General features: G+C 42.8%; 1 protein-coding gene across 1 annotated transcript in view; it reads right to left on the bottom strand.

Moving 5' to 3' along the window:
• LRIG2 (leucine rich repeats and immunoglobulin like domains 2) overlaps positions 1-2,580 on the bottom strand; it is a gene marked incomplete in the record, with an annotated part of 100,420 nt that extends 97,840 nt beyond the window's left edge. Inside the window, 1 exon segment of the mRNA XM_077481556.1 lies at positions 2,277-2,580. Coding sequence (XP_077337682.1) covers positions 2,277-2,455 — 179 coding nt within the window.
• Between the last annotated feature and the right edge of the window lie 22,993 nt (positions 2,581-25,573).

Raw genomic sequence — 25,573 nt, 5'->3', positions numbered from 1 at the left:
AGAATATGCTGAAGATTGGCAAGTAGTCAACATGTACCTTTACACTTCAATGGGCCTGCAAACCAACCAGACTAGAAGTACTTTACATACATAGTGTCTATGTAAGAAAAAGATTCAGTTCACATTATAGCGTTTTTGCAAACATACAAATGCACATTTTTGCACAATGTCTTGCCACAAGTATAGATCAAACCAAACCATTCATGTCAATGAGCTGGCCTTCATAGGGCAAAGCAGCTTATGCACCTTTCTAAGTGTCAAACCGAAAAAAACGTCACACGCATTTTCCACGCATTTCATTAACGAGCTCAAATCTGCACAACATAGTGTACATGCAGCCTAACACACAATGATGAATACTTCCATTTAAAAAAAGGCTAAAGTTTTTATTTCAGTAAAGTCTAATGATCATTTAAAATCACAGTCACATGACTAGAATCCTTGTGTTGAAGCTTTGTGACCTAGGTCCAATAATAGAACATTGATCCCGATTGGTTGCTATGACTGCTGTAGCATACTTGCCATACAGTCATTCCCTAGCAATAGTGTTTCATTTTCAACAGACAGCACCTACTCCAAACAGGAAACAAATACAAACATACGCATAAAAAAATAAAAAATAAAAAAAAAAAATAAAAAAAAAAACACATTTTAAAAACATAATACAGGTATTAATTAGCCTGTCAAAGCAATACAATGAAAAAATTAAAATTAGTATAACACAGAAACTTTGATGGGAGCGGGTTTAATTTCTTCAGAATCATTGCTAACAGTATGCATTCCCTTTATCCCCAAAATAGGCAGATAATCTTGGTCACCCTGCGGGCAGCTCCCGCCCCCCGGGGTTCCCGAACACAATCCCCATTCCGAGTTATCTTTTGCGCAGCTCCCCTCCCTAGAGATCCAGTGTACAGCCCCCATCCACTGGTCACCCTGTGTGCAACCCCCGTTCCCAGGTTACGCCGTGCACAGCCCACAATCCCCAGAGATCCCATGCACAGTCCTCATCGCCAGGGAGATCCCACGCGCAGCCCCCTTCCCTCATCCCATGCTCAGCTCATATTCTCTGATCACCCCACGAGCAGCCCCCATCCCCTGATGCAATTTACAAACCACTGGTTATATTCTATGCAGCCTACATTCCCATAGATCACGCACAGACCCTCATCCCATGGTTGCCCCCCACCCATGGAGAGCGGGGACGCACAGACCCTCATCCCAAGGTTGCCCCCCCCACAGAGAGCGCATGAGCAGACCCCCCCCACCTACGGACATTGCGTCCAGATACCACCACCACACGGGCAGCGCGCGCAGTGGATCTCCCCCACCACCACACGGGCAGCGCGCGCAGTGGATCTCCCCCACCACCACACGGGCAGCGCGCGCAGTGGACTTCCCCCACCACCACACGGGCAGTCGACCCCCCACCACACGGGCATCGCGTGCAGACCCCACACCTACCCCACTGAGATCGCGCGCATACCCCCCCCCCACGAGATCGCACGCAGACCCCCCCCCCCCCCCTCACCGAGATCGCACGCAGACCCCCCCCCCCTCACCGAGATCGCACGCAGACCCCCCCCCCCCCCCCCTCACCGAGATCGCACGCAGACCCCCCCCCCCTCACCGAGATCGCACGCAGACCCCCCCCACCGAGATCGCACGCAGACCCCCCCACCCCTTGGAGGAGATCGCACGCAGACCCCCCCCCCCACCCCTTGGAGGAGATCGCACGCAGACCCCCCCCCACCCCTTGGAGGAGTTCGCACGCAGACCCCCCCCCACCCCATGGAGGAGATCGCACGCAGACCCCCCCACCCCATGGAGATCGCACGCAGACCCCCCCCCACCCCATGGAGATCGCACGCAGACCCCCCCCCCCCCCACCCCATGGAGATCGCACGCAGACCCCCCCCCCCCACCCCATGGAGATCGCACGCAGACCCCCCCCCCCCCCCACCATGGAGATCGCACGCAGACCCCCCCCCCACCCCATGGAGATCGCACGCAGACCCCCCCACCCACCCCATGGAGATCGCACGCAGACCCCCCCACCCACCCCATGGAGATCGCACGCCCACCCCATGGAGATCCTGTGTGCATGCTAACAATGTCCTGGCTATATTCTGGCTATATTCTGTGCAGCCCCCATCCCCAGGGATCCCATGCGCAGCCCTCATTCCCAATTATTCCGAGTGCAGCTCCCATCCGCAGTTATCCTGTGTGTACACATCGCTCGCTCTGCAGCACACCGGAGAATGCAATGAGATACTTACAGGCTGGTGATGCCCTCTGGCAGGGGCGCTGCGGGAAGCCGACCCAATCTTCTTCTGCTGCAGTCCAGCATTCGGCCCTCGCACACACACGGAGCCGGGCAGGACGTATCGGAGGATGCGACCTCCAGCAGCAGCACAGCTAGGAGGACCTCCAGAGCTAGCAATGTAGCGGCTGCCATGTTCTCCCTGTGGCTCCTCTCCCGGAGCCCGTACACAATCCCGATCAATCCAGCTAACGCTCCCCGGTAAGGCCCGCTCTACCCGATCCCAGTCTAGTCGTAGGACCGCCTATTGCTTACACTCCGTTCTGCCGTACCATACGCGTTGACGTCACGGCCAAGCGCCGACCAGTAACCGGAAGTATTGTGAGTTGTAAACAGAATGTCAGAGGAGTTGGCGGGTCGCCTCACAGAGTTGCTTAGGATCACGTAAAGGGAACCAGTCACTTCGGGGAAACTGAAGATTTTCTCTGCAACTATTATAATTGTAAAGGCTCTTTTAGAAAGGGTTTATGTTTCCCATTTCGCTTTACTCGCTGTTAATAATCAGCTAAAGTAAGAGCTTTCATTTGCCCCCAAGTTTTGGAGTTATGCACATTTTTTTTTTTGTGAAACACTTTGGGAAAAACAAGACAAAAATCAAAGTGTTTTTTCCTGATGGAGCAGTGGGCTTTAGGGGCTCATGTCAACAGTCTCCTGTGTTTGGAATTCACCTCACAGTCCATATTCCCATCGCACACATTCCTGGAATAAGCTCTCTTCACCTCACACACCAGTCCATTAACCACTTAAGGGTTAAGGTAACCACTGAGCCTCTCTGTTGAGATCTGTTGTTTACAAGTTAAAATCGTTTTTCTGTTTTGCTAGAAAACTGAAAATGTTATACTTACCTGACGGTAATTCTCCTTTCCTGATGCAAAGCATAACATACACAAATGGGATAGGCTCCGCCTCCCACCCAATCAGGACTGGTTACACTATATATATATAAATAAGTCGCGCCCCCCCCCCCCCCCCCCCAAGCGGTATTCTCGTAACTATACTCAAATGCGAAACGCACAAGAGAGGGATCTGTATGCTGTCATGCTTTGCATCAGGAAAGGAAAATTACTGTCAGGTAAGTGTAAAATTTTCAGTTTTCCTGACACAAAGCATGACAGCATACACGAATGGGATGTAGCACGCCCACAAAACCTATAAGGGAGGGCCATGCTGAAGCGTTTGAATCAACATATCGTCAGACTAGAACTGAAGTAAATTCCCTTGCTTCCAATGTTGCCTGATTAACTTTGCAATAGGCAAAAAATGGTTTATAGTATATGAACCTGGTTGGTATCCTATAAAATTCTGGACCTCTGAATTTTGCCCATGAGCACATCCATCTGATAAAGTGAGCTCTGCACTAGATTGATGAGTTTATCTTCCTTCTATAAGCCCTTTAGGCTACTCTGACCCGAGATAATGCTATTGTCTTAGCGGACAGTGTAAGTCTTCTTCTGATACTGCCAGGCCTGAAGAGGCCACTGTCTAACCTAGAGAAGGACTACTTCCATGTATTTCTTCCACATAGAGTCCCTTACTCCAGCTTGTGGTGACGCTTGACATCTTAGTTTTGACATGCCAGAAGGGTGATGTCTTGACCCAGAAGCAAAGATGCAGACCTTCGTCTGGTGCTGGTGAAGAAGAAATCAGAGCCATTTTGTTTGATCATGGTAGCAATAAGGTAGTTTACTGCTTGATGCTTGGATCTCTGAAAGAGTTCTCAAAGATGTGATATTCTTAAGAAATACTACTTTGGTGTCACTGAACCTATTGAGGTAGTCTCGTTCAGAAGAATGACCCTAGTTGCACTCGGGGAGCAGAGGATTCATCCTGAAATTCTGCAAGATTTTCCATGTTCTAGTATAGCTCTGGAGTTTGCCGCCGGTTCCCCCGGCTTCCACCAGGTTTCAAATGAAGGTGAGCTCCTGCAATGAGCCTTTCTAACTTGGTCTCCCAGTTGCTAGATGTAATGTGGCTGAATTTGGATACACTTGGCTCTGTTGTGCAAGGTCTGAGATCTCAGAAAGACTAAAATAGGAGGAACTTGGGCCAAAGACTGTACTTTGAGGACACCATGGCCTGTAAGGCCACCAGATCATTGTCCTTATCCCAGCTGTATGACTACGGATCCTGGTTGAACTAGATGGACTTGTGTCCTTTTTCAACCTGCCCAACCATGCACTATGATCCGGACAAGGAGCTTAGAGATCACAAGTCTGGTGGCTATTGTCAGGGCTGGCTTAGCCCTTCCTTCTCTGGGCTGGCCGCCCAGCTGTCGGCTAATTGCCAGCTCTCTTCTCTCTCCAAAGTTACCAGCTGTTCCTGATGATGCTCGTCTGACCTGCCTATTTAAAGCCTTCCAGCTCACTTCACCTCCGCCTTGGTCACATCACTAGAAACCATCTGTGGTTTGTTTAAAGACTGGCTTTCTGACATCCCTTCTGGCTCCTTATCCTGCTTGCCGTTGCTCTACTTGGATCCCTGACTTCTGGCCTGGCTGACTACCCGATCTGGTTACTGGACTCTGGCTATGCTTGACTACGCTTTTTCTATTTACCTTTTTATTTTTATTAATAAACAAGTGTGATTTAATTGTACTTCTGTCTCAGTCTGATTCATGGTTTCTGACAGCTATACAGGGTAACCTGCTGACCCAGCTGGATGTTAGTAGCTCCACTGCTTCCACTTCTGGGAAGCTCCTCTTGCAGGAATGACTTCCATTCCTGACCATTGAGTTTACTGCCAGGTTGAGATACATTGAACTGCTTGTTGGTATAGGGCAGCCATTCTCAACCAGGGTTCCGTTGACCCCTTGAATTCCTCCAGTGGTTGCTAGGGTCTCCTTGAGCTGTGTCTGATAAACTACCTTTTTGATGGTGACTACAGAGTTCAAGGTTCAGCATCACTTCGCAAAACCAGCAGCATGACACAAAATATATTTTTAGCTGTCTCTAAGGTGGCATTCTGAGCACCATTTTAAGGGGAACATTCTTCCTATTGACCACCCTTAACATCCAAGGCTTCATATTTTACCGTATCTGACTGGAAGTTCTGAGACACTATAACACAGAGCGATGAGATGAGACAGATTTTATCGTTGGCAACATGAATAGGATATGCCTCTAGCCATGACAATAGGAGATTACCTATAGCCATCTGTTTGGAGCATACAGTGGTGTGAAAAAGTGTTTGCCCCCTTCCTCATTTCCTGTTCCTTTGCATGTTTGTCACACTTAAGTGTTTCGGAACATCAAACCAATTTAAACAATAGTCAAGGACAACACAAGTAAACACAAAATGCAATTTGTAAATGAAGGTGTTTATTATTAAAAGGTGAAAAAAAATCCAAACCATCATGGCCCTGTGTGAAAAAGCGATTGCCCCCTAAACCTAATAACTGGTTGGGCCACCCTTAGCAGCAACAACTGCAACCAAGCGTTTGCGATAACGTGCAATGAGGCTTTTACAGAGTCCTTGAGGAATTTTGGCCCACTCATCTTTGCAGAATTGTCCTAATTCAGTTACATTAGAGGGTTTTCGAGCATGAACGGCCTTTTTAAGGTCATACCACAACATCTCAATAGGATTCAGGTCAGGACTTTGGCTAGGCCACTCCAAAGTCTTCATTTTGTTTTTCTTCAGCCATTCAGTGGTGGACTTGCTGGTGTGTTTAGGATCATTGTCCTCCTGCAGAACCCAAGTTCGTTTCAGGTTGAGTACACGAACAGATGGTCGGACATTCTCCTTCAGGATCTCTTGGTAGACAGCAGAATTCATAGTTCCTTTTATCACGGCAAGTCTTCCAGGTCCTGAAGCAGCAAAACAGCCCCAGACCATCACACTACCACCACCATATTTTACTGTTGGTATAATGTTCTTTTTATGAAATGCAGTGTTCCTTCTACGCCAGATATACTTGGACACACACCTTCCAAATAGTTCCACTTTTGTCTCATCGGTCCACAGAATGTTGTCCCAAAAGTCTTGGGGATCATCAAGATGTGTTGTGGAGAAATTGAGACAAGCTTTGATGTTCTTTTTGCTCAGCAGTGGTTTTCTACTTGGAACTCTGCCATGCAGGCCATTTTTGCCCAGTCTTTTCCTGATGGTGGAGGCATGAACGCTGACCTTAACTGAGGCAAGTGAGGCCTGCAGTTCCTTGGACGTTGTTGTGGGGTCTTTTGTGACCTCTTGGATGAGTCGTCGCTGCGCTCTTGGGGTAATTTTGGGTGGCCGGCCACTCCTGGGAAGGTTCACCACTGTTCCATGTCTTCGCCATTTGTGGATAATGGCTCTCACTGTGGTTCGCTGGATTCCCAAAGCTTTGGAAATGGCTTTATAACCCTTTCCAGACTGATAGATCTCAATTACTTTCTTTCTCAATTGTTCCTGAATTTCTTTGGGTCTCGGCATGATGTGTAGCTTTTAAGGATCTTCTGGTGGACCTTACTGTGTCAAGCAGCTCCTATTTAAGTGATGCCTTGATTGTGAACAGGTGTGGCAATAATCAGGCCTGGGTGTGGCTAGAGAAATTGAACTCAGGTGTGGACAACCACAGTTATAGTATGTTTTAACAAGGGGGGCAATCACTTTTTCACACAGGGCCATGATGGTTTGGATTTTTTTTCACCTTTAATAATAAACACCTTCATTTACAAATTGCATTTTGTGTTTACTTGTGTTGTCCTTGACTATTGTTTAAATTGGTTTGATGTTCCGAAACACTTAAGTGTGACAAACATGCAAAGGAACAGGAAATGAGGAAGGGGGCAAACACTTTTTCACACCACTGTACCTGAGGCCTCCCAGGCTGTGTTGCCCAAACGACTTCCCCACTTGGAAATCACTGTACCCCTACTGTTAGACACTTCATCCTCCACTGGCCTATGTCATTGACTTGAGCTAGGAGGTCACCACGGTGAATAGACTTTAATGATTGTTACGTCTGTAAGTTTATGAAAGTTGATAAGCTTAACTATCCTTAGCCACCATCGATGGGACTAGTCTCATATGTGGAGTAATCTTCCCTGGACTAGGAAGCAAAATCTTTGATTACCTTAGAAGGCCAGTTTATGATGTTCTTAATCTTCTTGACCATTTGAGACCATGGGATACAAACAGATGGGATAGAGCTCGGACTTGACCACACAAAAGGTGACAGTATTAGGACTTTTGTGGAGGCACTTCTACGGTATTCTCCTGAACGTCTAAAAAGTCATTATAATAATGTGATTAATTGGCCTTCCCTCTGAATCAGGGTTTTCCAGGACCTGGAGGATGTTGAGCCACCCTCATCTGTTGCCCACATGAAGAACCTGAAGCCCTTGCTTCTAAGAGACAGACACTACTGGAAGCAATGTTCTGGAAAATGTGGAAAGGTCAATGGTTGCTGAACGAGTCCGAAGTGAAATTCTCAGAAGACTGGGCATAGCAAAGTGCTCATGTACACATCAGCTAGATCTAGAGAACTGTATCGGTTTTATTCGATAGTTTTCGGTGATTGTTCTCAATGACGTTTTGGATCTTGATCCTTTGTTACACATCCTGCTTGACTCTGCTTTCTGACTAACAACAATGGACTAATTTTTTCAGTTGGACAAGTGATTGGCTTAAAGTGGTTGTAAACCCTTACAAACCACTTTGACCTACAGGTAAGCCTAGATTAAGGCGATATGCCGCGAGTGGCGGCTCCCATGCGCATGCGTGGAAGTGACGTCATCGCGGCTTCATCGAATGACAGCAGCGGAGCAGCGAGACCCACCGAGAAGATGGATGCTCCGGACTACAGGGGACAGAGCTGACTTCGCTGGCTTCTGTGTCAGGTAAGTGACACATAATGGACTACTATGCGATGCATAGTAGTCCATTCTGCTTTACCTTTGCTGGGAATCAAAGAGGAAGTAAACCCAACAGGGTTTACTTCCTCTTTAACCACTTTCAGACCGGACCATTTTGCTGGTAAATGACCAGAGGTCTTTTTACACTTTGAAAAATATAAAAAGGGAAAACACTGCGCTATAATTTGTGAAAAAATGGCCACAACGGCCACAACAGCAGCCAACACCAAAAACAGACAAAGTTCAACAGGTAAAATAAAAAATATAGTGTAGCGCTTCAATAATAAGTGTAATCAACACAAATTCTATAAAGATAATAGTAGCAAAACAGAGATCACACAGAACCAGATGCCTAGAAATCAAAGTCCAACATAAAACAGTCATTCAACTGTGTTGATGGCGTAGAAGTGACCAAACCGTCACCTAGAAGGACAATGATGTACTGGACGAATGAGTTCATGCGGGTAAACTTGATTGTAAGCATCAAACTGAAAAGTGAATAAATACTTCTTACCGGAACGGTTGGACTCACACAGTCATATGACGGTTGAGTCTAGAAGGCTTGGGGTCACACTCTGGGACCAAAGACTGTAAGGAGAGAGGTCAGTTGGGCTGGTGCAGAAACTCCTGACGGTTGTAGGCTCGAAGGTGGATCCTTTCAGATGAAACCTCAAAGGTCAAGCCCAGACGCAGCTCGCTGTACCAACAATCCTGCCACCCCCGAATGGAGAGGGAGGTACTCGTAAAATTTTACACCAAAGCAACGGAGAGGGGAAAAAAGAAAAAAAGGCTCCACATGGTGCGGGTCAAACAATATAAAAAAGTTGATTTATTAAAGTCAAAAAGATAATAAATTGACTTAGTGATCACATAAAAAGCAAAATGAACTAAAAGCAATGTGGGGTACCAACAGCTCGCCCGACGCGTTTCGACATATGTGTCTTCAACTGGGGCATGTTGGAACCCACCACATTGCTAACAAATATATAGAGAATGAGGAAGAGGTCACGCCTAACAAGAGGCGGGGCATCCAATCTCAAACAGTCTCTTAAAGCTACAGTGTACAATTTGATCAAACCAAAGTCTACCAATTCAAACACTATAAACAGATACAAATAACATCCAAAAATGTCATTCATGCAGACTATTAGATAAGTATTAATGGCAATAAAATCTAAAATAAAAAATACATAAAAAGTAAGTCACCATACTCACTCGTGAGTAGCACTAAATAAACTGCATTGATCACAGCCTAATCATATGTATAAATACAGCATGATTCAATTCAATTGTAAAACATATGCAGAGAACACATCAAGTACCAATACATAAAAATCAGACCTGCGTTGTTAGTTATACATTAAATATATTAGACCTTTGCAAAAAGCTGCCAGTTTGCATTTAGATTGTTCACAGCCTAATCAGATTTGTGAATTGCAATCCCAATGTACACACAAAGCACCTATAGAAAAAACATCCAATTCTAACACATACTGTCAGACCTGCACTATCGATTGTACAGCGACTACACTATACTGTCCCAAGGGCGGACTGGTTTGTCTATATTAAAACAAAAATAGAGCTGTAACGTTCTCAGTGATAGTGTTTAATAAGGATCTATCATAATGTGATTTGGATGTCTCTTACTTGTTGTGCCAACAATTCATAACCTGGAAATGTGCATGAGTGCTCATGATGTTACTGCATACATGATGATCAGTTTCATACAGTTCAGATCGAGTGAACTGAAGTGTCATGACATGTAGTGACACAGAGATGGCTAAACCAGTCACTCAATGTGTGTGTCATGTGACTGAATATGGGAGTGGTTAGAAAAGACTCAAGTCTAAGAGTAAAGCCGTATATATCCAAATGTCATCAGGCAAAACCATAAGGAGGAGGTGTCCTACAAAACATAGCGCCAGCCCACTCATCGTTATGCGTTCCACTCTGCGGGCCACAACGAACATCGTAAGCGCTCATAGGTACACAGGGACGAGACAGGGCATGCATACAAGAGCATCAACGACTGGATGCTCATGTGAAAAAACAAAAAACAGGAAGAGGGCGTGTAAGCGTCACGCTGTGTATGTGTTCACAGCAGTGTAAGAAAGGGGGAGGCATTTAGATCTGGCGCCAATTTTGCACATGGAAAACGTCACACGCCGATGGGCGTGGACGATAGCAAAAGGGCCAATCCAAAAGTCTATCGTTCTGCGCATGCACAGTGACTAATGACGTAATTACGTCATGTCATGCGCAGTGATAAACCGAAGGTGGATATCACAAGGCAATTGCGGGGAATATAAAAGACGTGTCAATGTCACGTCACGTCCAATATTAGAACCCGGCGTAACCATGGCAACCACAGACGCGTCATCGCATCTGAGGATGCCGTAAGTACAAAAAATGCAAATAAAGAAACGAAAGGAAAAACGGAATGTCGCTACATCATCTGAATGTGCATCTTACCCTGGACATTTTTACCAAAACTAGCCAAAGGTTGTGTGAAATGAAAGAGATATGGAGTAATCATGTGGGTCAGATGTAATGCTTGCAAATTGCACACATATTAACCTAAAAAATATATATATATTCTGAGGTATCTGAGACTAAAAAAGGCAATGAGATATGATAGATAAGACATATTTTCAACTCATGCCCGAAGTAAGGCTAAACTTAAAAATGAGAATGTAAGGGGCAATCCGTCCCAGATTCCACATGATCTAAAGAAGTGCATAATAAATGCACATATCCGGAATGTGAGAGGGATGTGAAAGGAAACCCGTCGCACCTAATCTGGAAAAAACATAATAAATGTATATATCCAGAATGTGAGAGGAAATCTGTCCCAGACTACGCATCATCTGGAAAAATGCATAATAGATGCATGTATCCAGATTCTAATGGTAATCTGGGAGAGGAATATGTGAAGGAAAAAATATGAGGAGAACGCATGATCCATGCGGTGCATAGGGCGATGTGTCACAAAGAACACAAATTAAGTGATGAAATGAAAAGTGAAAAGTGAAGTGTCCGGTAGATGGACAGTAGGTACGTTGGTGTGTAAAACCAAGAAAGAAAGGTGAACAGAATAGATAAAAATAAAATACTAGTGATCCGTAATGAGATAAATTAGGCCTGATTAATAAAGCTATTGATGTCCCAATCTGTGTTCATGCCAAAAGGGGTGTAGCACCTCAACTCATAAATCCAAAATGTCTCGAGGCGCGAGACCCCCCTCAAGCATGAATCTCCTCTCCAGTTTGGGACGAATTTATCAATAATTTGAAAACAAGTGCCCGTAGGGTCTCTATTATGTTTTTCAAGGTAGTGTCTCGGAACGGGGTGTTTATCACACCCTTTTTTGATTTTACTAAGATGTTCGTTGACTCGAATGGAGAAGTTACGAATAGTACGGCCAACATATTGTTGGTTGCAAGGACAGGTAATCAAGTAAACAATATACCTCGTGACACAAGTGGTAAAGTGTTTCATAGGGTATCTGCGTGCAGTAGATGAAGAAGTAAAGGAGTCACTTTTCCCCTTACCCAACTTATTATGTAGACAAACGTTGCATTTTCTGCAGGGAAAATAACCCTTACTCTGGGGGAAGAATTGTATCGATTTAGGGATGTCTATTACATTAGGAGCGATATCATTTTGTATGGATCGAGCTCCTCTGTAAATAGTTCCAGCTTTATCTGGAATCGTCCCGCCCAAAACTTTGTCGCTTTGTAGTACCTTCCAATGCCTATTAATAATTCTCTTTATGTCATTGTGTTGGGTGGAGAAAGTTGTAAAGAACGACCATTTATATTTGTCACTGGTTACTGTTTTAACTTTTTTTTGTATAAGAGAGGCCCTGTCGATATGCAAAGCTGCTTGGATCTCAACATCAAGAGTATGTGGGTCATATCCTTTGTCCTGAAACCTCCTACGTATGGTGTAAGATTGAGAAATGTAGTCACTAACATTCGTGCAGTTGCGCCTGAGCCTGAGAAACTGACTGCGTGGGATGGAATTAAGCCATTGGCGATGATGGCAGCTGTCAACGGGAATGTACCCATTCCGATCCGTTGGTTTGAAGAAAGTCTTCAGGACCAGGCGTCTCTGCACTACTGTAACCTCCAAATCAAGAAAATGAATGTTAGTTGCACTAGCCTCAAAAGTCAGCTGAATGCCGCGGTCATTGGCATTAAGGGTTGCCATGAAGGAGTCAAGAGAGGGCCGACTGCCCCTCCATAGGAGGAGGATGTCGTCTATATACCTGGCCCATAGCACCAATTCTGGCCTGTTAAGGGCATAGACGACATCCTCCTCCCATTGGGCCATAAACAAGTTGGCCAAGCTGGGTGCATATTTGGCCCCCATGGCAACCCCTCTGTTTTGGGTGTAAAAAGTGCCCTGAAACCAGAAATAATTATGGGACATAGCGAACTCTAATAGCTGCATAAGAAAATTCCTGTGTATCACCGGAAGTGTAGAGTCCCTAGAAAGAAATAGTTCAGCAGCTCTCAGGCCTAAATCCTGTGGGATACAAGTGTATAATGCAGAAACGTCTGCTGTAACAAGAATAAGATCATCATGGTACTCAATATTCTCAAGTAATCGAATTGTATCCCCTGTGTCCTGTAAGTAGGAAGGTATATTCCTTACTAAGGGCTGCAAATAGGAATCTATATATTTCCCTATTCGGGAAGTGATAGAATTTATACCACTCACAATAGGACGACCCGGTGGGTTTACAGAATCCTTATGTATCTTGGGGAGTTGGTATATTGTCGGAATGCGTGGAGCCAATGGGATCATGAATTCTCTTTCTTTCTTATTTAGAATATTCAGAGAAAAACCTTCGTCTACGATCTGTATGAGGGTTTTTTTGTATTTGAGTGTGGGGTCCCCTGGTAGGGGGCTATAAGTGGTAACATCACTCAATAATCTATTCATTTCCCCTATGTATTGAGATTTGTCTAGAACCACTATACCCCCCCCTTTGTCTGCAGGGCGAATGATAAGATTTTTCCTTTCACATAGAGATTTGAGACCCTGTGCTATAGATGGGTCTTGATGTGTCCTTTTTATAGGTAACTTGTCTAAATCGTTTAAAACGAGATTTTTAAAAACATTAATGGATGGAGGTAAGATGCCTGGATTGAACAAAGATGGATTGCTCAAACCGGAATGTCTAACTGATGTAGAGTGAGAAACTGTATTGGTTACACTAGGAAGTGACAAAAAATGTCTCTGAATATGTAACTTACGGATAAACTTATGCACATCAATGAATGTGTTAAATTTATTAAGTTTTCTAGGTGGGACAAATTTGAGACCCTTATCTAGAATAGATTTTTCACTTGCTGATAATGTTGCTGTGCTTAAATTAAAAATGCCCGCACCTACTGTGTCCTTTTTCTTTTTGTGCTGGATGCGCCTCCCCCCTCTGGTGCCTCGTTTGGTTTTTGGATTCCTCCACGTATGGGGGTATCCCTGTGAAAATCCTGATGATAAGGGGGCCCTGATGAATGGTTACGGTTATATGGGGGTCTAAACGGAGGTTCATCATTATAAGTCATATACGGGGGAGGGTCGTGTTGAGAAAAATGGTCATCATCCCTGAGGGGTAGATACCGATTATAAGTACGAATTGGAGTACTGTGGGGATAATCCTCCCTACTGTGACTATAATTGTCGTCCCTCCGAGTTCTACTATGTTCACGGGGAGTATGTTGATAGCCACCATTGTTATTTCCATGGTGTCTATCTATACCGTAACCCGGATTATTTCTCCCTTTGCCCTTATGCCGAGGTTTAGAGCCTTTCCCTTGGGGGTTAGGGTATTGGACTTGGGCAGGAGATCTGTATACATGGTTATTTGTTCTAGGCGGTCCACTAGGCCTAGGGGGAGGTGGAAGAGGTTCATATATTAACCTTCTTTCCGTCTCCATGGCTTCAGATTGTATAATGTCAGATGGTGGATCGTTGTCTGGTTCTGAACCAATTTTTTTCTGCCAATTAAAGACAGCATTGGATTTATAATCATTAACATCACGATTATATTTTTTTTGTTTTTTAACACGTTGATCTTTTTCCTCTTTCTCCAGATGATTTCTTAGATTGGAGGATAACGTGTTATACTCTGGTGTACCCAATGCTGGTGTGAGTTTTTCTTTGATATCTTTAATTTCTTTGTCAATGAGAGGTAATCTGGCCTGCTTCTTGTCTATCAAGAAGTTTAATAGTTTAATACCCATCTCATTGAAAAAGATGAACCAAGCATCAAACTCCACCTCTCCTTGTTGGGGATGTATGTCCCAACGTAAGCCCCGAGGGACCATTTTCTCTTTAATATATTGTCTCAAGAAGGCAATGTCCCATTGAAGGTGGACTTCAGAGACCATTACATTCTTGAGTCTGATAAAGAGACCACTAACTTCAGTGTTAGTGGAATTAGGTGTAAACACACCATCGGTATTGAAGGATCTAGAGGTCCTATATTCAAAGATATCCATTTGTGAAAGAAAAACAATATAACTCAGAGCTTGTATAAAAAACAAAAAATGGATAAACCAAAAGAAAGCTGCAGTGGATAATGAGTCACAAAGAAAAATATAAAAAGGGAAAACACTGCGCTATAATTTGTGAAAAAATGGCCACAACGGCCACAACAGCAGCCAACACCAAAAACAGACAAAGTTCAACAGGTAAAATAAAAAATATAGTGTAGCGCTTCAATAATAAGTGTAATCAACACAAATTCTATAAAGATAATAGTAGCAAAACAGAGATCACACAGAACCAGATGCCTAGAAATCAAAGTCCAACATAAAACAGTCATTCAACTGTGTTGATGGCGTAGAAGTGACCAAACCGTCACCTAGAAGGACAATGATGTACTGGACGAATGAGTTCATGCGGGTAAACTTGATTGTAAGCATCAAACTGAAAAGTGAATAAATACTTCTTACCGGAACGGTTGGACTCACACAGTCATATGACGGTTGAGTCTAGAAGGCTTGGGGTCACACTCTGGGACCAAAGACTGTAAGGAGAGAGGTCAGTTGGGCTGGTGCAGAAACTCCTGACGGTTGTAGGCTCGAAGGTGGATCCTTTCAGATGAAACCTCAAAGGTCAAGCCCAGACGCAGCTCGCTGTACCAACAATCCTGCCACCCCCGAATGGAGAGGGAGGTACTCGTAAAATTTTACACCAAAGCAACGGAGAGGGGAAAAAAGAAAAAAAGGCTCCACATGGTGCGGGTCAAACAATATAAAAAAGTTGATTTATTAAAGTCAAAAAGATAATAAATTGACTTAGTGATCACATAAAAAGCAAAATGAACTAAAAGCAATGTGGGGTACCAACAGCTCGCCCGACGCGTTTCGACATATGTGTCTTCAACTGGGGCATGTTGGAACCCACCACATTGCTAACAAATATATAGAGAATGAGGAAGAGGTCACGCCTAACAAGAGGCGGGGCATCCAATCTCAAACAGTCTCTTAAAGCTACAGTGTACAATTTGATCAAACCAAAGTCTACCAATTCAAACACTATAAACAGATACAAATAACATCCAAAAATGTCATTCATGCAGACTATTAGATAAGTATTAATGGCAATAAAATCTAAAATAAAAAATACATAAAAAGTAAGTCACCATACTCACTCGTGAGTAGCACTAAATAAACTGCATTGATCACAGCCTAATCATATGTATAAATACAGCATGATTCAATTCAATTGTAAAACATATGCAGAGAACACATCAAGTACCAATACATAAAAATCAGACCTGCGTTGTTAGTTATACATTAAATATATTAGACCTTTGCAAAAAGCTGCCAGTTTGCATTTAGATTGTTCACAGCCTAATCAGATTTGTGAATTGCAATCCCAATGTACACACAAAGCACCTATAGAAAAAACATCCAATTCTAACACATACTGTCAGACCTGCACTATCGATTGTACAGCGACTACACTATACTGTCCCAAGGGCGGACTGGTTTGTCTATATTAAAACAAAAATAGAGCTGTAACGTTCTCAGTGATAGTGTTTAATAACCGGACACTTCACTTTTCACTTTTCATTTCATCACTTAATTTGTGTTCTTTGTGACACATCGCCCTATGCACCGCATGGATCATGCGTTCTCCTCATATTTTTTCCTTCACATATTCCTCTCCCAGATTACCATTAGAATCTGGATACATGCATCTATTATGCATTTTTCCAGATGATGCGTAGTCTGGGACAGATTTCCTCTCACATTCTGGATATATACATTTATTATGTTTTTTCCAGATTAGGTGCGACGGGTTTCCTTTCACATCCCTCTCACATTCCGGATATGTGCATTTATTATGCACTTCTTTAGATCATGTGGAATCTGGGACGGATTGCCCCTTACATTCTCATTTTTAAGTTTAGCCTTACTTCGGGCATGAGTTGAAAATATGTCTTATCTATCATATCTCATTGCCTTTTTTAGTCTCAGATACCTCAGAATATATATATATTTTTTAGGTTAATATGTGTGCAATTTGCAAGCATTACATCTGACCCACATGATTACTCCATATCTCTTTCATTTCACACAACCTTTGGCTAGTTTTGGTAAAAAGGTCCAGGGTAAGATGCACATTCAGATGATGTAGCGACATTCCGTTTTTCCTTTCGTTTCTTTATTTGCATTTTTTGTACTTACGGCATCCTCAGATGCGATGACGCGTCTGTGGTTGCCATGGTTACGCCGGGTTCTAATATTGGACGTGACGTGACATTGACACGTCTTTTATATTCCCCGCAATTGCCTTGTGATATCCACCTTCGGTTTATCACTGCGCATGACATGACGTAATTACGTCATTAGTCACTGTGCATGCGCAGAACGATAGACTTTTGGATTGGCCCTTTTGCTATCGTCCACGCCCATCGGCGTGTGACGTTTTCCATGTGCAAAATTGGCGCCAGATCTAAATGCCTCCCCCTTTCTTACACTGCTGTGAACACATACACAGCGTGACGCTTACACGCCCTCTTCCTGTTTTTTGTTTTTTCACATGAGCATCCAGTCGTTGATGCTCTTGTATGCATGCCCTGTCTCGTCCCTGTGTACCTATGAGCGCTTACGATGTTCGTTGTGGCCCGCAGAGTGGAACGCATAACGATGAGTGGGCTGGCGCTATGTTTTGTAGGACACCTCCTCCTTATGGTTTTGCCTGATGACATTTGGATATATACGGCTTTACTCTTAGACTTGAGTCTTTTCTAACCACTCCCATATTCAGTCACATGACACACACATTGAGTGACTGGTTTAGCCATCTCTGTGTCACTACATGTCATGACACTTCAGTTCACTCGATCTGAACTGTATGAAACTGATCATCATGTATGCAGTAACATCATGAGCACTCATGCACATTTCCAGGTTATGAATTGTTGGCACAACAAGTAAGAGACATCCAAATCACATTATGATAGATCCTTATTAAACACTATCACTGAGAACGTTACAGCTCTATTTTTGTTTTAATATAGACAAACCAGTCCGCCCTTGGGACAGTATAGTGTAGTCGCTGTACAATCGATAGTGCAGGTCTGACAGTATGTGTTAGAATTGGATGTTTTTTCTATAGGTGCTTTGTGTGTACATTGGGATTGCAATTCACAAATCTGATTAGGCTGTGAACAATCTAAATGCAAACTGGCAGCTTTTTGCAAAGGTCTAATATATTTAATGTATAACTAACAACGCAGGTCTGATTTTTATGTATTGGTACTTGATGTGTTCTCTGCATATGTTTTACAATTGAATTGAATCATGCTGTATTTATACATATGATTAGGCTGTGATCAATGCAGTTTATTTAGTGCTACTCACGAGTGAGTATGGTGACCTACTTTTTATGTATTTTTTATTTTAGATTTTATTGCCATTAATACTTATCTAATAGTCTGCATGAATGACATTTTTGGATGTTATTTGTATCTGTTTATAGTGTTTGAATTGGTAGACTTTGGTTTGATCAAATTGTACACTGTAGCTTTAAGAGACTGTTTGAGATTGGATGCCCCGCCTCTTGTTAGGCGTGACCTCTTCCTCATTCTCTATATATTTGTTAGCAATGTGGTGGGTTCCAACATGCCCCAGTTGAAGACACATATGTCGAAACGCGTCGGGCGAGCTGTTGGTACCCCACATTGCTTTTAGTTCATTTTGCTTTTTATGTGATCACTAAGTCAATTTATTATCTTTTTGACTTTAATAAATCAACTTTTTTATATTGTTTGACCCGCACCATGTGGAGCCTTTTTTTCTTTTTTCCCCTCTCCGTTGCTTTGGTGTAAAATTTTACGAGTACCTCCCTCTCCATTCGGGGGTGGCAGGATTGTTGGTACAGCGAGCTGCGTCTGGGCTTGACCTTTGAGGTTTCATCTGAAAGGATCCACCTTCGAGCCTACAACCGTCAGGAGTTTCTGCACCAGCCCAACTGACCTCTCTCCTTACAGTCTTTGGTCCCAGAGTGTGACCCCAAGCCTTCTAGACTCAACCGTCATATGACTGTGTGAGTCCAACCGTTCCGGTAAGAAGTATTTATTCACTTTTCAGTTTGATGCTTACAATCAAGTTTACCCGCATGAACTCATTCGTCCAGTACATCATTGTCCTTCTAGGTGACGGTTTGGTCACTTCTACGCCATCAACACAGTTGAATGACTGTTTTATGTTGGACTTTGATTTCTAGGCATCTGGTTCTGTGTGATCTCTGTTTTGCTACTATTATCTTTATAGAATTTGTGTTGATTACACTTATTATTGAAGCGCTACACTATATTTTTTATTTTACCTGTTGAACTTTGTCTGTTTTTGGTGTTGGCTGCTGTTGTGGCCGTTGTGGCCATTTTTTCACAAATTATAGCGCAGTGTTTTCCCTTTTTATATTTTTCTTTGTGACTCATTATCCACTGCAGCTTTCTTTTGGTTTATCCATTTTTTGTTTTTTATACAAGCTCTGAGTTATATTGTTTTTCTTTCACAAATGGATATCTTTGAATATAGGACCTCTAGATCCTTCAATACCGATGGTGTGTTTACACCTAATTCCACTAACACTGAAGTTAGTGGTCTCTTTATCAGACTCAAGAATGTAATGGTCTCTGAAGTCCACCTTCAATGGGACATTGCCTTCTTGAGACAATATATTAAAGAGAAAATGGTCCCTCGGGGCTTACGTTGGGACATACATCCCCAACAAGGAGAGGTGGAGTTTGATGCTTGGTTCATCTTTTTCAATGAGATGGGTATTAAACTATTAAACTTCTTGATAGACAAGAAGCAGGCCAGATTACCTCTCATTGACAAAGAAATTAAAGATATCAAAGAAAAACTCACACCAGCATTGGGTACACCAGAGTATAACACGTTATCCTCCAATCTAAGAAATCATCTGGAGAAAGAGGAAAAAGATCAACGTGTTAAAAAACAAAAAAAATATAATCGTGATGTTAATGATTATAAATCCAATGCTGTCTTTAATTGGCAGAAAAAAATTGGTTCAGAACCAGACAACGATCCACCATCTGACATTATACAATCTGAAGCCATGGAGACGGAAAGAAGGTTAATATATGAACCTCTTCCACCTCCCCCTAGGCCTAGTGGACCGCCTAGAACAAATAACCATGTATACAGATCTCCTGCCCAAGTCCAATACCCTAACCCCCAAGGGAAAGGCTCTAAACCTCGGCATAAGGGCAAAGGGAGAAATAATCCGGGTTACGGTATAGATAGACACCATGGAAATAACAATGGTGGCTATCAACATACTCCCCGTGAACATAGTAGAACTCGGAGGGACGATAATTATAGTCACAGTAGGGAGGATTATCCCCACAGTACTCCAATTCGTACTTATAATCGGTATCTACCCCTCAGGGATGATGACCATTTTTCTCAACACGACCCTCCCCCGTATATGACTTATAATGATGAACCTCCGTTTAGACCCCCATATAACCGTAACCATTCATCAGGGCCCCCTTATCATCAGGATTTTCACAGGGATACCCCCATACGTGGAGGAATCCAAAAACCAAACGAGGCACCAGAGGGGGGAGGCGCATCCAGCACAAAAAGAAAAAGGACACAGTAGGTGCGGGCATTTTTAATTTAAGCACAGCAACATTATCAGCAAGTGAAAAATCTATTCTAGATAAGGGTCTCAAATTTGTCCCACCTAGAAAACTTAATAAATTTAACACATTCATTGATGTGCATAAGTTTATCCGTAAGTTACATATTCAGAGACATTTTTTGTCACTTCCTAGTGTAACCAATACAGTTTCTCACTCTACATCAGTTAGACATTCCGGTTTGAGCAATCCATCTTTGTTCAATCCAGGCATCTTACCTCCATCCATTAATGTTTTTAAAAATCTCGTTTTAAACGATTTAGACAAGTTACCTATAAAAAGGACACATCAAGACCCATCTATAGCACAGGGTCTCAAATCTCTATGTGAAAGGAAAAATCTTATCATTCGCCCTGCAGACAAAGGGGGGGGTATAGTGGTTCTAGACAAATCTCAATACATAGGGGAAATGAATAGATTATTGAGTGATGTTACCACTTATAGCCCCCTACCAGGGGACCCCACACTCAAATACAAAAAAACCCTCATACAGATCGTAGACGAAGGTTTTTCTCTGAATATTCTAAATAAGAAAGAAAGAGAATTCATGATCCCATTGGCTCCACGCATTCCGACAATATACCAACTCCCCAAGATACATAAGGATTCTGTAAACCCACCGGGTCGTCCTATTGTGAGTGGTATAAATTCTATCACTTCCCGAATAGGGAAATATATAGATTCCTATTTGCAGCCCTTAGTAAGGAATATACCTTCCTACTTACAGGACACAGGGGATACAATTCGATTACTTGAGAATATTGAGTACCATGATGATCTTATTCTTGTTACAGCAGACGTTTCTGCATTATACACTTGTATCCCACAGGATTTAGGCCTGAGAGCTGCTGAACTATTTCTTTCTAGGGACTCTACACTTCCGGTGATACACAGGAATTTTCTTATGCAGCTATTAGAGTTCGCTATGTCCCATAATTATTTCTGGTTTCAGGGCACTTTTTACACCCAAAACAGAGGGGTTGCCATGGGGGCCAAATATGCACCCAGCTTGGCCAACTTGTTTATGGCCCAATGGGAGGAGGATGTCGTCTATGCCCTTAACAGGCCAGAATTGGTGCTATGGGCCAGGTATATAGACGACATCCTCCTCCTATGGAGGGGCAGTCGGCCCTCTCTTGACTCCTTCATGGCAACCCTTAATGCCAATGACCGCGGCATTCAGCTGACTTTTGAGGCTAGTGCAACTAACATTCATTTTCTTGATTTGGAGGTTACAGTAGTGCAGAGACGCCTGGTCCTGAAGACTTTCTTCAAACCAACGGATCGGAATGGGTACATTCCCGTTGACAGCTGCCATCATCGCCAATGGCTTAATTCCATCCCACGCAGTCAGTTTCTCAGGCTCAGGCGCAACTGCACGAATGTTAGTGACTACATTTCTCAATCTTACACCATACGTAGGAGGTTTCAGGACAAAGGATATGACCCACATACTCTTGATGTTGAGATCCAAGCAGCTTTGCATATCGACAGGGCCTCTCTTATACAAAAAAAAGTTAAAACAGTAACCAGTGACAAATATAAATGGTCGTTCTTTACAACTTTCTCCACCCAACACAATGACATAAAGAGAATTATTAATAGGCATTGGAAGGTACTACAAAGCGACAAAGTTTTGGGCGGGACGATTCCAGATAAAGCTGGAACTATTTACAGAGGAGCTCGATCCATACAAAATGATATCGCTCCTAATGTAATAGACATCCCTAAATCGATACAATTCTTCCCCCAGAGTAAGGGTTATTTTCCCTGCAGAAAATGCAACGTTTGTCTACATAATAAGTTGGGTAAGGGGAAAAGTGACTCCTTTACTTCTTCATCTACTGCACGCAGATACCCTATGAAACACTTTACCACTTGTGTCACGAGGTATATTGTTTACTTGATTACCTGTCCTTGCAACCAACAATATGTTGGCCGTACTATTCGTAACTTCTCCATTCGAGTCAACGAACATCTTAGTAAAATCAAAAAAGGGTGTGATAAACACCCCGTTCCGAGACACTACCTTGAAAAACATAATAGAGACCCTACGGGCACTTGTTTTCAAATTATTGATAAATTCGTCCCAAACTGGAGAGGAGATTCATGCTTGAGGGGGGTCTCGCGCCTCGAGACATTTTGGATTTATGAGTTGAGGTGCTACACCCCTTTTGGCATGAACACAGATTGGGACATCAATAGCTTTATTAATCAGGCCTAATTTATCTCATTACGGATCACTAGTATTTTATTTTTATCTATTCTGTTCACCTTTCTTTCTTGGTTTTACACACCAACGTACCTACTGTCCATCTACCGGACACTTCACTTTTCACTTTTCATTTCATCACTTAATTTGTGTTCTTTGTGACACATCGCCCTATGCACCGCATGGATCATGCGTTCTCCTCATATTTTTTCCTTCACATATTCCTCTCCCAGATTACCATTAGAATCTGGATACATGCATCTATTATGCATTTTTCCAGATGATGCGTAGTCTGGGACAGATTTCCTCTCACATTCTGGATATATACATTTATTATGTTTTTTCCAGATTAGGTGCGACGGGTTTCCTTTCACATCCCTCTCACATTCCGGATATGTGCATTTATTATGCACTTCTTTAGATCATGTGGAATCTGGGACGGATTGCCCCTTACATTCTCATTTTTAAGTTTAGCCTTACTTCGGGCATGAGTTGAAAATATGTCTTATCTATCATATCTCATTGCCTTTTTTAGTCTCAGATACCTCAGAATATATATATATTTTTTAGGTTAATATGTGTGCAATTTGCAAGCATTACATCTGACCCACATGATTACTCCATATCTCTTTCATTTCACACAACCTTTGGCTAGTTTTGGTAAAAATGTCCAGGGTAAGATGCACATTCAGATGATGTAGCGACATTCCGTTTTTCCTTTCGTTTCTTTATTTGCATTTTTTGTACTTACGGCATCCTCAGATGCGATGACGCGTCTGTGGTTGCCATGGTTACGCCGGGTTCTAATATTGGACGTGACGTGACATTGACACGTCTTTTATATTCCCCGCAATTGCCTTGTGATATCCACCTTCGGTTTATCACTGCGCATGACATGACGTAATTACGTCATTAGTCACTGTGCATGCGCAGAACGATAGACTTTTGGATTGGCCCTTTTGCTATCGTCCACGCCCATCGGCGTGTGACGTTTTCCATGTGCAAAATTGGCGCCAGATCTAAATGCCTCCCCCTTTCTTACACTGCTGTGAACACATACACAGCGTGACGCTTACACGCCCTCTTCCTGTTTTTTGTTTTTTCACATGAGCATCCAGTCGTTGATGCTCTTGTATGCATGCCCTGTCTCGTCCCTGTGTACCTATGAGCGCTTACGATGTTCGTTGTGGCCCGCAGAGTGGAACGCATAACGATGAGTGGGCTGGCGCTATGTTTTGTAGGACACCTCCTCCTTATGGTTTTGCCTGATGACATTTGGATATATACGGCTTTACTCTTAGACTTGAGTCTTTTCTAACCACTCCCATATTCAGTCACATGACACACACATTGAGTGACTGGTTTAGCCATCTCTGTGTCACTACATGTCATGACACTTCAGTTCACTCGATCTGAACTGTATGAAACTGATCATCATGTATGCAGTAACATCATGAGCACTCATGCACATTTCCAGGTTATGAATTGTTGGCACAACAAGTAAGAGACATCCAAATCACATTATGATAGATCCTTATTAAACACTATCACTGAGAACGTTACAGCTCTATTTTTGTTTTAATATAGACAAACCAGTCCGCCCTTGGGACAGTATAGTGTAGTCGCTGTACAATCGATAGTGCAGGTCTGACAGTATGTGTTAGAATTGGATGTTTTTTCTATAGGTGCTTTGTGTGTACATTGGGATTGCAATTCACAAATCTGATTAGGCTGTGAACAATCTAAATGCAAACTGGCAGCTTTTTGCAAAGGTCTAATATATTTAATGTATAACTAACAACGCAGGTCTGATTTTTATGTATTGGTACTTGATGTGTTCTCTGCATATGTTTTACAATTGAATTGAATCATGCTGTATTTATACATATGATTAGGCTGTGATCAATGCAGTTTATTTAGTGCTACTCACGAGTGAGTATGGTGACTTACTTTTTATGTATTTTTTATTTTAGATTTTATTGCCATTAATACTTATCTAATAGTCTGCATGAATGACATTTTTGGATGTTATTTGTATCTGTTTATAGTGTTTGAATTGGTAGACTTTGGTTTGATCAAATTGTACACTGTAGCTTTAAGAGACTGTTTGAGATTGGATGCCCCGCCTCTTGTTAGGCGTGACCTCTTCCTCATTCTCTATATATTTGTTAGCAATGTGGTGGGTTCCAACATGCCCCAGTTGAAGACACATATGTCGAAACGCGTCGGGCGAGCTGTTGGTACCCCACATTGCTTTTAGTTCATTTTGCTTTTTATGTGATCACTAAGTCAATTTATTATCTTTTTGACTTTAATAAATCAACTTTTTTATATTGTTTGACCCGCACCATGTGGAGCCTTTTTTTCTTTTTTCCCCTCTCCGTTGCTTTGGTGTAAAATTTTACGAGTACCTCCCTCTCCATTCGGGGGTGGCAGGATTGTTGGTACAGCGAGCTGCGTCTGGGCTTGACCTTTGAGGTTTCATCTGAAAGGATCCACCTTCGAGCCTACAACCGTCAGGAGTTTCTGCACCAGCCCAACTGACCTCTCTCCTTACAGTCTTTGGTCCCAGAGTGTGACCCCAAGCCTTCTAGACTCAACCGTCATATGACTGTGTGAGTCCAACCGTTCCGGTAAGAAGTATTTATTCACTTTTCAGTTTGATGCTTACAATCAAGTTTACCCGCATGAACTCATTCGTCCAGTACATCATTGTCCTTCTAGGTGACGGTTTGGTCACTTCTACGCCATCAACACAGTTGAATGACTGTTTTATGTTGGACTTTGATTTCTAGGCATCTGGTTCTGTGTGATCTCTGTTTTGCTACTATTATCTTTATAGAATTTGTGTTGATTACACTTATTATTGAAGCGCTACACTATATTTTTTATTTTATCTTTTTACACTTTGGCACTGCGCTGCTTTAACTGGTAATTGCGCGGTCATGCAATGTTGTACCCAAACAAAATTTGCGTCCTTTTCTTCCCACAAATAGAGCTTTCTT

The sequence above is a fragment of the Lithobates pipiens genome, unplaced genomic scaffold (genome assembly GCF_037356315.1).
Source record: "Lithobates pipiens isolate NorthernLeopardFrog02 unplaced genomic scaffold, aLitPip1_a1.2 Scaffold_16, whole genome shotgun sequence".
NCBI classification, from domain to species: Eukaryota; Metazoa; Chordata; class Amphibia; order Anura; family Ranidae; genus Lithobates; species Lithobates pipiens.
The sequence above is the reverse complement of the archived record's forward strand: the minus strand, read 5'-3'. Positions and strand labels throughout refer to the sequence as shown.